This window comes from Balaenoptera musculus, chromosome 1 (assembly GCF_009873245.2).
Source record: "Balaenoptera musculus isolate JJ_BM4_2016_0621 chromosome 1, mBalMus1.pri.v3, whole genome shotgun sequence".
NCBI lineage: Eukaryota > Metazoa > Chordata > Mammalia > Artiodactyla > Balaenopteridae > Balaenoptera > Balaenoptera musculus.
The window spans coordinates 160,141,753-160,158,839 of record NC_045785.1 but is presented as its reverse complement, the minus strand read 5'-3'; the positions used below and the strand labels follow the sequence as shown (position 1 = coordinate 160,158,839).

The window sequence follows — 17,087 nt, the reverse complement described above, 5'->3', positions numbered from 1 at the left end:
GTAGTATTATTTGAAACTAGCAAGCATTGGTTACCTCAAGAACCTATTAGCACTTTTCCCTGCAAGAAGTACAGAAATGTAGTCTTCCACAATTTTCATTCAGTGCCTTCTAGTTTTATTCAAAATGTTAAGTGTAAAGTAGGGTGATGAGTTTATTAGTTGTTCTTAAATGTGATTATTTGAATTGAATAGTGACTGATATTAATCAATCTATTATAGACTTTGACTTTTTTAAAGAAATCAGGACCATCTCTCAATGAAGTCATTCCTGATAGTTACAATCGATGTCTTGTGGCTGGCCTTCTCTCACCAAGACTTATTGACATTCAACCTTCCAGTTTAAGTCAGGTGAGAGATTTTTAACTCTGTTGTTTCTTTTGGATCACATGTTATTAGCTTTCTCTTATAACAAAAATCTATTAGATAATTTCTAAAAAGGTAGATTAAGTAGTATAATGCCAACTCTGCAAGTCAGTAGCTGTGGTTCTTGGGTTTGGCTTGAAATTCATACCTGCAGGACCCAGTAGGCCTGACGTGCCACAGGTCTGTAGGCGAGGAGCACAGCGTGGCTGCATCAGCCATGGCATGAGTGGAAGTCATTATAACAGTCAAGGGGCCATTTTCTAGCCCCCAGAGAGAACAGCGTAAGTGCAAGAGAATAAGACCACATGAGTGGAAACCATCTTGACTTAGGTGAATCTCACAGTCTATAGCCACAAATTAGGGTTCCCACTATCAGCTTCCCTGGGAACTTGTTAGAAATGCAAGTTCTTCGTTCCTGCCCTAGAGCTACTGAATCAGAAACTCCAAGAGTAGAGCCCAGCAGTCCGTATTTTGATAAGCCTTGAGGTGATTTTGTGGTGGTTTGAGAACCACTGCTCTATAGAAACAAGTGTCTTGTGAGAGCCTCTTAGTGAAGATTCCAAGTTCCTGCAAAACACAAGACAGTTATGGGGGTCAGACTTAGTCATGGAAGCCAAAATCTTAATTTCCTAATGGACATATAAATTAAAATATTGTAAAATCCACTCACAGTTTTTATAGTCCTAATACATTTTACCAGTCAGATGACATTCTTAAACACTGTTGCCTGGTGACAACTTATAATTCACATTTATTTTAACTTGGTGTTTGCTAGTAAAATGTGCTTAAAGAAAGTAAACCAATCCCAGGTCATTTTCCTGTGGGGAAGGAGAAAATGTTTTATTAACTTTCCCCTCAAGTAGTGTTTGAATTAAGTTATTTAAATAATTGCAGGTATGTAACATAATGAATTGTTAGGGAAAGAGCCTTTTAAATATCAGATGAAATGTAAATATTGCTGCTGGCGATTTAACACCTGCAGTTGGAATTTAATACCTAATTTCATAGAAATAAGAGAAATATTCAATACTATTATCATCAGGAGATTTTTTTTTCCTTTCTCTCCCCCCTCTCCTTTTATATTACTGTACTGAGCAAATATTCACTGTGCAGTCATGTACAGTCATCCCTCTGTATCCATGAGGGATTGGTTCCTGGACCCCCACAGATACCAGATTTCAAGGATGCTCTAGTACCTCATGTAAAATGGCATAGTATATGCATGTAACCTATGCACACCCACCCAAGTACTTTAAATCATCTCTAGATTAAAGTACTTACTACAGTGTACATGCTATATAAACAGTTGCTGGCACATGAGAAATTCAAGTTTTGTTTTTTGGAACTTTCTGGAATTTTTTTCCCCTGAGTGTTTTCTGTCTGCAGTTGGTTGAATCGTGGATGAGGAACTGACTGTGGATATCTACATAAACATTTTCTTCTTATATAACTTTTGTTTTTTCCTGGAGTTTCCAGATGGCCTTAACAAAAAATCAGAAACCCTTGCCTAGCCTGTCATTCACACAACCTTAATTTTTTCTTTTCAGTTTGTTTTTGCTCTTTGTAGAACCCCATTAGACAAATGTTGACTGTCTGAGTTGATCTTAGGTTAGCTTATCTTTGCTTTCCAACTGTTTGTCTCATTTGCCTCTGATTTTATTTTCTGGGAGATTTCTTCATCTTCCTTTCTTTCTTTTAGATTTTAAAAATTTAGCCCCAATTTAAAATTTCTGTGAGCTCTTACTCTTTGATCATCCTTTTTTCATAGTATTCTGTTCTATTTTATGGATGAAATATCTTCTCCTAGCTATGTATGTTTCAGGTTTTATTTAGTTCCATGTATTATCTCTATTTTCTCTGGAGTTATTTTTATTATTGTAGTCTTTCTGATCTGGTGGCTATCCTTAAATGTTTGGTGGTTCTTAGTTACCTTTTCATATGTTAAGTGAGTCAGTAACAGATTATAAACTGTCTTTTGTGTGTTTTGTGTGGATAGAGTTCATCCAGAGGTGTCTTTTACTTTAGGATGATAGATTGGATGTGCACCATTTTAGTTGAGAAACGCAGATTTTTTTTCTGGGGCTATTCTGTGTCTCCAGAGATCTATCAGGCTGGCTCCACAGTTCTTTGCTGCAGGGTAACAGAAGGGTGGGGACTGTCTGTTCTACATACTAAGTTTGAACCCATTGCCTGTTTTCAGTCCCATGTTTGATCACTCTTTCACCCACTTTCCTCTGTACCTGGATTCTCCAAGAACTTAACCTGATAGGATTCTGAGAGCCAAACTGGCTCTATTCTCATCTATAGTTCCCCTCTGTGGGGACTCTAGGACGTGGTTTCCTTCACACTACTAAGTCAGTCACCTTTCCTCTGCTTAGTACTGCTTTTCAAAAATTTTGTTGAGCTGTCTTATCCCATGATGCCTTCCCTTCTCTTTTCTTTGTCCTTGTTGATTTATACCTTTTTTGACTCTTTACCATCATTTTAGTGAGACCCAGTGATGATGTAGGGGTAGGAGATAAAGGCTGTGGTGTGATGTTCCATTTTTAGCCACAAGTAACAAGAATTTTTTTTTTAAGAGAAGCCTATTTGGAGACTGGAGCACTTTACAAGAAAGCCTCATTCTTCCATCAGCCGGATCACGTCCAAAACATTTCATCTGAATTTCTTGGCCAAATTCTAATCCTAAAGCAGTGGGATGTTTAATCTTCCGTTGATCATGTTGTGTGTTATGAAGTAGTACTGTAGTCATATTTGGAAATAGTTTAACCATTGCTCCAGTGTCTCTGATTTCAGTTATTGTGGCAGTGTACACTGCTCCAGTTTCTAACTGCTGCTCTTGACCATCTTCGCAGATTTTGGTAATGAAGTCTCTTGCTTCATGCGTAGCACTGGGTGTTGGTACAAAGACAGAAAATGTTTCTTCATCCACCTGACTAATAGTTACTCCTGTTTCAGCCTGAAGTTATTTTTAGTTGATATCCACCTGGTCCAACAAATTTTGTTCACTTTAGTAATGGAACCTGAACAGTTTCTACAACAGGTCCACTTTCTTTTCTAGATGCTCGAGGTTTTGAAATAGTTTTGTTCATAATCTTCTTTTGTTCATTGCGAATAGTATGATCTTTTTAGCCCATCTATTTGGTGCATGTTCTAGAAGAATTGTTAATATATTGTGCAGAAGAAATCTCTTCTGTCTAATGGTCCCTGGATAATCTATGGGCTGGGCATTTGCATTTAAGCTAGTGGGCTTCCATTCCCCTCCCCTCCAAGAAAACAACAAAATTGAAAACACAAGATTCAAAATGGCTTTATGCAGCTCTGAATTAGATTTATTAAAAGACCTCAGGTAAATTTTGCCTTGGTGGCCCTGCTCATAGGGCCCTTTGGTCAGGAAATGAAACTGACTATCCTTCCCTGCCAAAGGCTCCAAATTAGTATTGTGTGGGAACTGTTCATCATCCTTAAGGAGTTGGACACTTTAAGTGCTCTATTTAAGTTTTTTACTTTAGGGAATTAATACTGATTCCTCCCCACCCCCGCTGCCATTATACATTATCAAGTTTAGTTAAAGCAATGATATCTAAGTTTTAAAAAGAAAAGTGAAACTAGAAAAATACTTATAATTCAACCATGTTAATGAAACAGCATTTAATGTTTTCTGTGATTATTTTGAATCTGTTAATCCAACCCTTGTTGTTTTTTCCACTTATGTAGATAATACATGAATAATTTGAATTCAGAAAATTGACTAAAGTATATGGAAGTATGCAAATATTGACATTTTGTTGACTTTTTTCATGTATCTTCTTTAAAACTTTATTCCTAGAATAGACCAAATTGAGCTGAATTGGTTAGTGATGCATACACAGAGGTAAAACAAAAAGAAAAGCAAGAAAGTGATTCCTAGGGCTTCCCTGGTGGCGCAGTGGTTAAGAATCCGCCCACCAATGCAGGGGACACGGGTTTGAGCCCTGGTCCGGGAAGATCCCACATGCCGCCGAGCGACTAATAAGCCTGTGTGCCACAACTACTGAGGCTGCGCTCTAGAGCCCGAGTGCCACAGCTGCTGAAGCCCACCCGCCTAGAGCCCATGCTCTGCAACTAGAGAAGCCACCGTGATGAGAAGCCCGCGCACCGCAATGAAGAGTAGCCCCCGCTCGCCGCAACTAGAGAATGCCCGCGTGCAGCAAAAAGACCCAGCGCGGTCAAAAAAAAAAGTGATTCCTACAAAAGGCTGGAGAGTGGTTACCATGGGGGATGGGAGGAGTAAGTGGGATTTGCTTTTGATCAGGTAGGAGGAGACAGGGCTTCTGGGAAGTATTCTCAATCTAGACTTGGGCCATAGTTTCATCAGTGTCCACTTGCTAATTATTTGTTAGTTGTATGTATGGTATATGGACTTTTTGATATGTATACTTTCCTGTATCTCTTTATCCCTCCATATACATGAAAAGGATGATATCGTATATGCAATTTCATATATTGTCAGGATTTGTTCTTCTATTGATTACATATTTGTAGGTTTTACCTTTTCTCTTATTGGGTTGTCTTTATAGAAATTCTTTATTAAAATATGTAGGTATTTATCCTGTCGTAAATCTTACAGATATTTCCCCCATCATTTGCTCTTCACTGTTTTATGGTATCTCTTACCACATTCAAAATAATATTTTTATAGTCAAATGCATTTTATAGCTCTGGCTTAAAAAAATTTTCCTAACACCTAAATGTTTCTTTAACATTTAAGGCTATAATTCATTTTTGTGTGTCATATAAGGTAAAGGTACATTTTTCTTTTTGCCAGATGATTAGTCCAGCTGTGCTATATCATTTGTGAAACAGGACCCATAATATCCTTTTATCATGCTACTGAAATACCACCTTTATCTGATATTATATGTCCATATCTACTGGGTTCTATTTCTGGGTTTTTATCTTGTTTCGTAAATCTAGTTATCTATTTCTATACCATTTTAATATACTGCTTTGATATTTGGTAATGCAGTCTCTTTTTAATCTGTAATTTTTGGAAGTTCATAGGCAATTCTTTTTTATTAATTATAAGATGGTTTTATCCAGTGCTCCTGTTGGAATTCTTTTGGGAATTTTATTATATTCATGTTAATTTGGGGGAGAATTGGCATTTTGATAATCATCTAGGTATAAATGGTATATCTTCCCAATTATTTAGGGTTTGTTTTACATCTGTCAGTAAGAGTTTATGATTATTTTCTAGTGGGTTTCTTTCTATTTTTATCCCTAAGTGTTTTGTAGTATTTTTATGAGTAGACCATTTTCCCTATATTCATTTCTAGATGGAGTTGATTTTTGTATATTCATTTGGTATCTACTTAACTAAATTAGAATCTCTTAGATTTTCAAGGTATGCAGTCATCAGCAACTATAGGCTTTCCGCGCCCCCCCCCCCGTTTCTGTTTATTACTTTATTTTCTCATGGCATTTGGTAGAACCTCTACAAACTATAGAAAAATAATTGTACTAGCAGACATCCTTGTTTTGTCCCTGATTTTAATGTAAATTGTTCTGATGAATCTTCATTTAGAATCATGCTGTTTTTAGTTTTGGGGAATCTTTATCATATTGTAGCTCCCTCTTCCTGTTTAACTTATCTATTTGTTCATATGATCCCTTTTTAAAAAAGTCTTTGCTGCTGTAGTGAATGAAATTCATAGATTCTTAAACGAGATATATAATGCTTTTTTAAAAAACAGTGTTGTTGAGATTTAATTCATATACCATTCAGTTCAGTGGTTTTTAGTATATTTATGGAGTTGTACAACTATCACAACATTAAATTTTAGAGCATTTTTATCACCTTCCCCCAAACCCCATACCCATTAGCAGTCAATTCCTTTTCCTCCCGTCTCTCTCTCCTAGCCTTTGGTAACTACTAATCTACTCTCTGTCTATAGATTACCTGTACTAGACGTTTCATACAAATGGAATCAAATAATATATGGCCTTTTGTGACTGTTTTCTTTGACTTAGCACGGTGTTTTTCAAGGTTCATCCATATTGGAGCATGTATCAGTACTTCATCCCATTTTCTGGCTGTGTAATATTCCACTGTACGATATACTGCATTTTATTTATCCATTCTTCAGTTGAAGGGCATTTTGGTTATTCTCATTTTTGGCTGTTATGAATAATGCTGCTTCATATACACTTTTTGTGTGGACATGTGTTTGCATTTCTCTTGCGTGTGTACCTAGGTGTGGAATTGCTAGGTCATTTGGTAACTCTATGTTTAAGATTTTGAGGAACTACCAGACCATCTTCCAAAGTGGCTGTCCCATTTTACATTCCCACCAGCAGTGTATGAGGATTTTCTGCACCATCACCAATGCTTGTTACCTTGTATATAGCCATCCTAGTGAATCATAATGATTTTTAATCCTTTTAAAATTTGTGTTCTGAACTAGAACTTGCCACCTCTGTCTCTGATCACATATCCTTTCTTTTCTTTCTTTCCTTTTTTTTTAACACATGGTTTAGGAAGAACAGTTAGAAGCTATATTGTCAGCAGCAATCCAGACAAGTTCTCTGGGACTTTTGACTGGATGTATCAAAAGGTGGATAACAGAAGGTAAGATTATGATTTTTAACAATTAAAAACTACTTTCGTATTTTTAAAACTATCAATTCACTGTTTTGTGGGGGGTTAAGTTAAACTTTACTTTGAGATAATTGTAGGTTCACGTGCAGTTGTAAGACATTTACAGTGTACCCTTACCTCCATGAATGATAAGATCTGGCAAGTCTCTAATATTATATCACACCCAGGACCTCTCTTGTCGCCCTTTCATAGCCATGCCTACTACCCCCGGCCGCCACCCCATTCCTAATGCCTGGCACCCATTCATTTATTGTCTATTTCTATAATTCTGTCATTTCAAAAATGTTCATAAATGTAATCCTACAGTATGTAACCTTTTAGGATTGGCTCTTTATCACTCAGAAAAATTTTCTGGGGATTCATTCAAGTTGTGCGTATTACTCTCTTTATAAACACACACTTCACACACACACATTGTTTTTGTTCTGACCGTTTGAGAATAAGTTGAAGGCATCATGCTTCTTTACTGAAATACTTCAATATATTCCTTTAAGAACAAGGATATTCACTTAAAAAAACACTTTTTAGTTATAAAAATCAAGAAAGCTAATATTGGTGCATGCTGTTGTCTATAATCTGTAGACCTTATTGGAATCTCACTAATTGCCCTAATGTCCTTCGTAACATTTTTAGGGAGGGGGAATTCAGAATCCAATCCAGAATGTATTTTGTATTTAGTTTTCAGGTCTTTTTAACTCTCTCTTAATCTTGTATAATTCTTAAGCGATTGTCTTTGAAGAAATTTACATTTTTAAAGAATATGGGCAGTATTATTTTGTAGCCTGCCTATCAGTTTGTGTTTGTTGATCTTTCCTCATGATTAGATTCACATTTTACAGTTTTACCATAGCGTTACATAAATTGATGTGCTCCCTGAAGTGATACCCTGAAGGTACATGTTACCAGTTTGTCTCCATTAATGTTGATGTTAAGGTCGCTCACTTGGTTAGGGTGGTTTCTGTCAGGTTTCTCCACTGAAAAGTTTCTAATTTTTTTTTTTTTGTAATTAATAATCATTCTCTATTTTTCCCTTTCATATTTACAAATAAGAACAACCAAATTCTGCTGCTAATTTGCGCTTTGTTCTTGAATGGACATGGAATAAAGCGGTTCTCACAAAAGAGGAATTTGACAGACTATGTAAGTAGTATATTAAAAAACTAATCTTGGTTTATGTTTTGAGTATATAACAATAATAATTTTTAATCATTTTGAAGTTGCAAACTCTTTAAAGAAGTCCCAGAAGGAAACTATTTCTTTTTACATTCGCGTGACAAGATTTTTCAACAGATCGTTTATTTTTTGTTTATTTATTTATTTATTTTTTAAATGAGCATGTATTAGCTTTAATAAAACAATAAAAAATATCCCACATTGAAAAATGTCAATTTCATATTACTTATTCATGTAATCCTTTGCAATCATCATGGATAATTTGAGATGGACTCTCCTTAAATTCAACAGATCATTTAAATTGGCAGCATGTTAGGTATGTCCACAATAGCAAGTTTCAGAATTATAGCTTAATTATCTTTTGATCTTAGGCATTTAATTTATAAAATATGCTAATGATGGAGTAGAGAATATGCTAGTTAACTTCTGAGCTTTATTCATTTTCCATTTAAAATATTTATGAAGCTAAATAGCAGGGCAAAAACTCAATCACCTGTCTTCTACTAACAGATGTCATTAGTCATTATCTAGTCTTGTTTATTAGTGAATGTACGCTTTGAGTTTTCTTGTATTCTGTGAATATTAAAAACCCATTATGCCCAACTAGTGTGAAAATAATGTTAAAGGTAATATATGAGTGCCCTGTACATGAAAGTAAAATTTAAGTTATTTAGAAGTATATATGTATTTGTTATTAGTATTATTATGTCATGATGAATGAACACATTGGACTTATTTAAAAAGTTATTCTTAGTAGAGGATTTTTAAACCAACAAAATTTGATAGGAGTACATGGGGTTCTGTATAGTATTTTTAAGGTGTACTTAAAGGAAATTGTAAACATGAAATAAGTAATTTTAAATATTTCAGTAATCATTGTACATTTGAAGTGTGGAACACCTGATAATTCAGAATCAGGGTGAAAAAAATATTTTTTTGAGAGGAAAATGTTTTCAGGGCTGATTATGTAAGTTATGTAAAAAAAATTCAACTTGGGGATTCCCTGGTGGTCCAGTGGTTAGGACTCAGTGCTTTTACTGCGGGGGCCTGAGTTTGATCCCTGGTCAGGGAACTAAGATCCCCCAAGCCACGTGGCATGGCCAAAAAAAAAAATTCAACTCAATTCATAAATTGTATGCTTTTATTATGCTTTGAGCATAATGTGGTGTTTCAGAGTTGAACTTGGTAGCTCAACCATTATTATTACTGCTTTGTGCTTTATTACTGGTTAATTTTTTTTTTTAACTAAGAATAATTAAAATACAAAGCATAATAGTTTTTTAAATGTACTGGAAGTAAAGCAAATGATTTTAGGAAGTATTCAGAATTAAGGTATTTGTTTTCTGGTCAAATAACACATAATTATTAATGTAATTAAATCTTATCTAAAAAGATGTAACCAATAGCTGCTAAAATAGCTTCTCCCAAAAGTGCATTTGTAAACTCAACCCTGAGTTTGAAATGAGAGGACAGCCGAGTCTACAGTGCATTCATTGTAGGAAGCATGAAATTATATTGTAATAGGTCTCTATCTGAGTCTTAATTTCATTGTCTCACTTTTGAAGACTGGAGGTGAAAGAAAGAGTTCTTATCAAATTATAATCACAAAACATCATAGTACATAAAAGATCTGATATAAAAGATTTATTTGAAGGAGAAGCATTTAATGAATATAACTGATTTCTAGTGAATCTGAAGTTGAATCTATATCACTTTCCTCTGTGCTCACCTATTGCTTACCTCATTCTACATTTTTATTTTATTTTATTATTATTTTTTTTTTTGGCTGCATTGGGTCTTCGTCGCTGCGCGCGGGCTTTCTCTAGTTGCGGCAAGTGGGGGCTACTCTTCGTTGCGGTGCGCAGGCTTCTTGTTGTGGTGGCTTCTCTTGTGGAGCACGGGCTGTAGGCGTGCGGGCTTCAGTAGTTGTGGCTTGTGGGCTTCAGTAGTTGTGGCTCGCGGGCTTTACAGCGCAGGCTCAGTTGTGGCACACGGGCTTAGTTGCTTCGCAGCATGTGGGATCCTCCCGGACCAGGGCTCGAACCCTTGTGCCCTGCATTGGCAGGCGGATTCTTAACCACTGCGCCACCAGGGAAGTCTCATTCTACATTTTTAAAAAATAAAAATTTGTATTTGTATCTGCCCTTCTAGATTCCTTGAGGGTATTTGTCATTTGAAGCTTGTCTTTGTAGATCTCATATAGAATAATTCTCTTGCTAATTGGAATTTGATATGTTTTGCATTTGTGACTTTAGTTAATTCAGATGTACTGTGTCAAAACTAATCTTACATTTTATCCTTGAAAGGTGCACCATTATTTGATGGTTCGTGTCGTTTCATCGATCCACAAACTGTACAGTCTCTCCAGCAGTGCCATTTACTTCTTAGCAACCTTAATATAGTCTTAAGCTGTTTTGCAGCTGAGGCCCAAGAGATCACCGAGAGAGGTGTGCTCTTTGTCTTATATAAATGAGTGTTTCATTGACTTTTACTTCTTGACTTCGAGAAAGAATACATTTCCTATGTATTAGATGGATTACTGGGCAAACAGGCCATCATTTCTCAAATGCTGGAATTTTTTTTTTTTTTTAATGAAAAGCTACAGAATGTTATTAGATGTGCCATGAGCCGATGATTAAATAAGGTTGGGAAATTTTGGGATTAAGGATTGTTAAGATAGTGTACTAATGGTAGAATTTCAGATTTTTAAATTATATGTAAGTTTTTATTCATAGAGTTGGTCATTGTAATTTTTCTCCTCTGTTTTGCCATTTAAGCAAAATAGCCAGTTTCATCAAAAGGCCTGGTTTGAACAGCCTGTATAATGATACTGTACTAGTTTGTTTTAATATAAAAATCTGACTACTGAAATTATATAAATGGAAGTATAGCTAATATAGAAGCATACTTACCTGAAGTGTCTATTTTAGTCAATGAGTTAGTTTAGCATTTTGGAGATTATTTGTTCAAGCTAAGTTTGTTTAAAAATACATACGTATTGCTTAAAATCACCAAGTAATTAATTACTTTTTTTGAAAACTATTGAGTGCCTTGATTTTTCATTTGTGGTTGATAAATTGAAAGCTAACAACAGATTTTAACTCTTTGCAGGTCTTATGGATTTAAGCAATAAGTATATGGTTACCCAGCTCATCTGTCAATATGCACAAGTGGTTCTTTGGTTCTCTCATTCTGGGCTTTTACCAGAGGGCTTAGGTAAAATATTTACCTAATCTATAAATATTAACATTGGAACATTCTTAAATCTTTATAATTTTGTTGTTCTGTTGTTGTAGGATTCCTTTCTTATACCACCTCAGTTATGTTTTCTTGTATTCTTCTTTTCTTACATTCTTCCCTACTTTGTACCTTCAGTGCTTCATCCCATGCCTGATACACATGTGTTCCATACATGTTTATTGGGTTAAAAGGAAAGAACATTTGCTGAAACATGGCTTCTGAAGATGGGTTCAGTGATATCACCGACTATAATTTAGAGCCATAGAACTATGGATTTTATAATCTAATTTGTCCATCTTTTTCTCTTAAGGGTTCTTTTAATATGTTTAATAACCAATATTATTAGCCATCAGTTAAATACCCTCTTTATCTAATAACTCATCGAACACCAAGAATTCGAGAATTTGACTTACTATATTTGTTTAGAACAAAAGTCTCCAACTTCTCGCATTTCCAGGATACACGGACTTAGAAGTGCTTCTGCCACTGTGCATACTTACTGTTGATCTTATTCTTTCATAATTCTCTTAGAGTTTTACTTGAACAGATAGTGAACTTGCTTGCTTTTAAATTATCATTTGTGCCTAAGGGAGTAAAATCATTTTCTAGAATAGCTTTTCCATGGTTTTAAGCCAGGATCCTTTTGTTACAAGACTTTTATGAGAGACTCAGTTTTCTCATTTGTGCATCTATTAATAAAGGTGTGCAGTGTTCTTTTATTACTTTAAGAAGCCTGCAAATTGAACAACATTACAAAATTATAGTAAAATATCAATGTATGTAACTTTAAGTATTTTGGGGATATTTTGGAAATATTACTAGCTTTTCTTCTAACTCTTAAAAAACATCTAGATGATGCTGTGCAGTTGTCAAGGTTATGCTACAACTACCCTGTAATTCAGAACTACTACACCAGTCGTCGACAGAAGTGTGAGCGTTCATCAAGGTATAGTGCATCCAGAACCTTCAAAAACTATTTTAGAAGTTACTTGTGTAAGAAGTTAAAGCTTTCTCAGAACAGAATTCATCATGTTATAAAACGATTAAATGGATGGACTTCTCAGTAAAGTATATGAATTTGTCACCAGCATTACTATTTTAGTTGTAATGTTTGCCTTGACCTAATGGTTACACCTTTATTTTAGAACTTGAGTATAGCTATTTATTATTTCCTAAATAAAACTATTTACCACATGATTGATTTATTGGAGGAGATTCTATAATTTAAGCATGTATTTTTCCTGAGAATTCTTAAACAGAAAAAGACTAGAAGCAACTGTTTATTAAAGCATAAAATATATATCACGTTAGTTACTTTACATTATTTTTCCATTACCATTTGCATTTCAGCACTTCAACCACTTTTTTCTTTATTTCCTTTATCCCTCTTTTCTTTAAATACATACTCCCCTCTTCCCTTTAAATACATGTGTAGTTGGTTCCTTTGAAATAAATATATAGAAGTAATAGAAGAAAAAAGGGTAGTGTTTAGAGCCTTGGCTCTACCTTGGGATTATAAAGAGCCTTCTTCTTCAGGTTGGAATGACAGAATTGTAGAGCAGCTTAGAACCTTTAGAGCAGTGATTCACAAACCTTGGTTCTGGGTTTGTTGTGTCAGACTCACTTGGAAATCTGTATAAGGCTGTGCATGGCAAGTTGGGGGATCCAGTACTTTAGAGTAACTGATCTGTGATAGTGAGCATTGACTTGGGAGATTTATTAGGCATATTGAAAATTTCTAGATCTGTTATTTCCAGAGTGTATGTCCTTGAGCAGATTGGCTAAGCTTTCTAATCCTATTTCTCACAGAAATTATAAAGTCAATATAAAGATGAAATAAAATATTATATGCAAGGTACCTCTTACAGTGCCTTACTCATAAGAAAATTTCATTCAGTAATTAGTAACTGCTCCTGCTGTTATTAATATTAGATGAGGAAACAGACAAGGTCCATATCTGCTTATCCCCTTGTAGGTGCTCAGTAATATATATTGTCAGGGAATTAATGAGTTAAAAGACTAGTCCAAGTGATGAAACTGAAAATATTGACATTGAACTGCAGTATTATTTTCTCTATACTGAGCTGCCATGCTCTTTGGTAATTTGCTCAAGATGGTAAAAAGTAAGCCTCAGGCATTTTGCTGGCTAGACCACACTCTTCCCTGGAATCTGACCTTCACTGACTGACTTGCTGATGACCAAACTTGAAGCTTCTTCAGGGTTTATCTGACTAATTTTCCTTGATGTCTGGATTTCTCATGATGGGATCCTGTCCTCGAATCTCTTCTGCCTTTGATAGTTGAGATCATTACTTTTAAGAGTTTGGTGCTTATTGTTTTGATAATAATAATTTAACACTAACGCTAAATATCCATAATGTTGCCCTTATTGCAGAGGGAAGTGGAACCCTGATTGCTTGATGATTGATGGAATGGTTTCTCAGTTAGGAGATCGAGTAGAGAAGTTGTGGAAACGGGATGAAGGAGGCACAGGAAAATATCCTCCTACTAGTCTACATGTAGGTTTGCAATAACATGATATCATTTAGTCTCCAAAGTTGGGGCGGGATTTTTCATACCTGGCGCGGGCTCGGGAAAACAAGGAGCATAAATGAACGAATATATACAAGGCACTAAATTTTGTTTTAATAGGCATTACTTGACATATACCTACTGGACAACGTTACCGAAGCAAGCAAGCATTCTGTTGTATCCTTTAACATTTTATCAAATAATTTATGTATTACCAAAATCATTCAGTGTCAGACTAGTGGGAACCTTATGCATCTCATCCAATCTCAATTTCACATTTGGATTTGTTTTAAAGGAAAGATTCTTAATCCAGGACCTGTTGGTTGGGTTCAGATGGTCTATGGTTAACCTTGAATCTATGCAAAATTTTGTTTTAAGTTTATTTTCCTAGGGATAGGGTTCATGGCTTTTATCAGACTCTCAAATGTGTCCAAGACACTCCCAAAGTTAAGGACAGCTGCTCTAAAACATTGCTAGCAAGTGGTCATTCTCTGAGGTTAATTCACGTTCTGAATATGAATGCATTATAAGTTAGCTTAAATTACTTAGGCGTTGTGTTTGAGCCTTGTGGTCTCTTAAATAAGAGTTTTATACTAATGTCAGTTTCTTAGTCAAAATGTGTAGTTTTATTAATAATTTATAAAATAAGTGATGTGTTTGCTTAAAGGCTGCCAGGTTTTGCTGGATAACTGGAATTTCGTCTATAGCTTTCTTAAATTTGCTAAGCTACTAACTTCATGAAGAAAGTATGCTTCAGTTCATCTCCTTTGTGGTGGTACTTACTATTGAGAATGAATGAAGTCGGTTGTGGGATTGGCTGTAGCCACGTTTAATAAAACTATACTTCTGTAGCTGGACATCCATAATGGCTTTCTGAACACTTAAAGAAGTGTCTTAAGCCTTTTTTCTGATATCTTCTGTTGCTACCTATTGCAAATATATACATAGGAGTTTTTCTTTTTGTTTCTTGTCCTTAATTCTCTTTTTTAAAGACTATTTATTTGCTACTTGATATTATGTATTCCTTTCCAAACAAAACGGATACTTCCATTGAATCATTTCCAACTGCCTTTGCCATTTCTTGGGGCCAGGTTAAACTTATTCAAGGGTTTTGGCTGATAGATCATAATGACTATGAGGTAAGTCTGTAGTTCACTTATAATGTAAGCTTTTGTAAATTATTAGAATTTTAGAGAAAGTACATAACTGGATTTAAATTTGATATTAAAGATATGACACAGTCTACTTCCAGAGGTAATTTAAGGATTCAATTTAATCAGTACCTTCACCAAGCACCATCTTAGGCAGTACAAAGATAAAATAGTTTGGAACCCCAGGTTCCTTATTGTCTAAAGAAGGAAGGAAACAAATAAACAATTACTAATAGTGCAAATATAGTGATTGATATGTTAGAGATATGGTTGGTGTGTTGGGTGAACTAGAGAAGGCAGAATTTGGCATTGATGTATGAAACTGGTGATGGAAAGATTCTATATACTAGCTTAACAGGGTCTCAAAAGTATGAGGCTTTTGATAAGGCTTTTATTTAAAATAAAATATATCAATATCATAGATTAAAGTAGATATTTTCAGATATATTTAAATTGGTTTTATCTTGGTTTATGTAGGTTTAGTATATTGCCTTTTTTTTTTCTTTCTAAAAGCAAAACATTATATTTGTATTTACCAATTTTTATGTCATTTTTGCAGAGTGGTTTGGATCTTCTGTTTCACCCAGCTACTGTAAAACCTGTGTCATGGCAACATTCAAAGATTATTGAAGCCTTCATGAGTCAGGGCGAGCACAGACAAGCCCTCAGATATATTCAAACAATGAAGCCAACAGTGTCCAGTGGTAGTGATGTTATCCTACACCTCACCGTTTTGCTCTTTAATAGGTAAGTACCTATTTTGAAAGTACAGTCAAACTCTTGGTCATGTGTTAATAAAGTGGAATTGATGAAATAGGCAGTAGCAATGTATATTTTGATTTGGTTGCATTACACAATATTCTTACGTTCTTCATGTTTTCATCATTAAGAAAAATGTAAAGCACCTTTTATCTAAAATAAGATGAAGAGGGGCTTCCCTGGTGGCTCAGTGGTTGGGAGTCTGCCTGCCAATGCAGGGGACACGGGTTCGAGCCCTGGTCTGGGAGGATCCCACATGCCGCGGAGCAACGAAGCCCGTGAGCCACAACTACTGAGCCTGCGCGTCTGGAGCCTGTGCTCCGCAACAAGAGAGGCCGCGATAGAGGCCCGCGCATCGCGATGAGGAGTGGCCCCCGCTTGCCGCAACTAGAGAAAGCCCTCGCACAGGAACGAAGACCCAACACAGCCAAAAATAAATAAATTAATTAATTAAAAAAAAATAATAATAAGATGAAGAAAAGAAGTACCTTGAGTAAAAGGGGAAATCAAACTGAGGTTTAAAAATTGTATTTGTTTCTACCTGGCAATATTGACAGTCTCCTGCATGGACAGTTGAAGTTTGATTATGCTGAAAAGCAGCCAGAAATATGTTGAGTTGATAAATTATGCTCTTTGAGGGCATATTCCAGTGATGGTACTCTGATATTTTTGTTAGTCTTGGTTGCTTGGGTGTTGCAGTTCTTTGATTTTTGTTGTTGCATTATAGCAATACACTGTTGCTATAATTATATTTGTCATGTATATAATAACTGACAAGTTAAATGGCATGATTGGAAATATATTAATCTGGTTTTTGTGTTTTCTTAATACCTAGTTAGTTGGGAAACTCGTTTGGGGCTGAAATTTCTTAGATTGTAACTATTTTTTTCAACTTGTATTGGTTTTTTTTCAATCTTATTGGTTGGGTCATTTTTTATATATTTTAAAATTGGTCACTTTACTCATCCCAGATTGTCATTTATGAACCATACAGCACTTCAGTGTCAGCACTCTGAAAATTGTTTTCTTTGTTCTCTTTGGTTAAACAGGATGTATTTCTGAGGAGAGAGGGTTGAATCTTTACATTTCAGACAGACTTTCAGTTTAATAATAGACTCGTTAGATATATTGAAACTTACAGTGTCCTCAGAAGTAATGAACTAAGAAGTACTTGTTGAAATAATTTTGGTTAGCAAAAGTATTTGGCTAAGCTGAATAAATTAAGAATG

At 35.2% G+C, this 17,087-nt stretch overlaps 1 protein-coding gene across 4 annotated transcripts in view; it reads left to right on the top strand.

Annotated features, from left to right (window-relative positions):
• The window catches only part of AHCTF1 (AT-hook containing transcription factor 1), an 83,951-nt gene that overhangs the window by 31,947 nt on the left and 34,917 nt on the right, over positions 1-17,087 (top strand). For 3 of the 4 annotated variants that reach the window (XM_036843410.1, XM_036843393.1, XM_036843384.1), the window contains exons 12-21: positions 220-348; positions 6,883-6,973; positions 8,054-8,143; positions 10,483-10,623; positions 11,288-11,392; positions 12,269-12,362; positions 13,812-13,935; positions 14,069-14,125; positions 14,941-15,087; positions 15,659-15,846. In XM_036843410.1, the coding sequence (XP_036699305.1) occupies positions 220-348; positions 6,883-6,973; positions 8,054-8,143; positions 10,483-10,623; positions 11,288-11,392; positions 12,269-12,362; positions 13,812-13,935; positions 14,069-14,125; positions 14,941-15,087; positions 15,659-15,846 (1,166 nt within the window). The remainder of the gene's footprint in view (positions 1-219; positions 349-6,882; positions 6,974-8,053; positions 8,144-10,482; positions 10,624-11,287; positions 11,393-12,268; positions 12,363-13,811; positions 13,936-14,068; positions 14,126-14,940; positions 15,088-15,658; positions 15,847-17,087) is intronic. The other variant, XM_036843400.1, reaches the window with a different exon arrangement.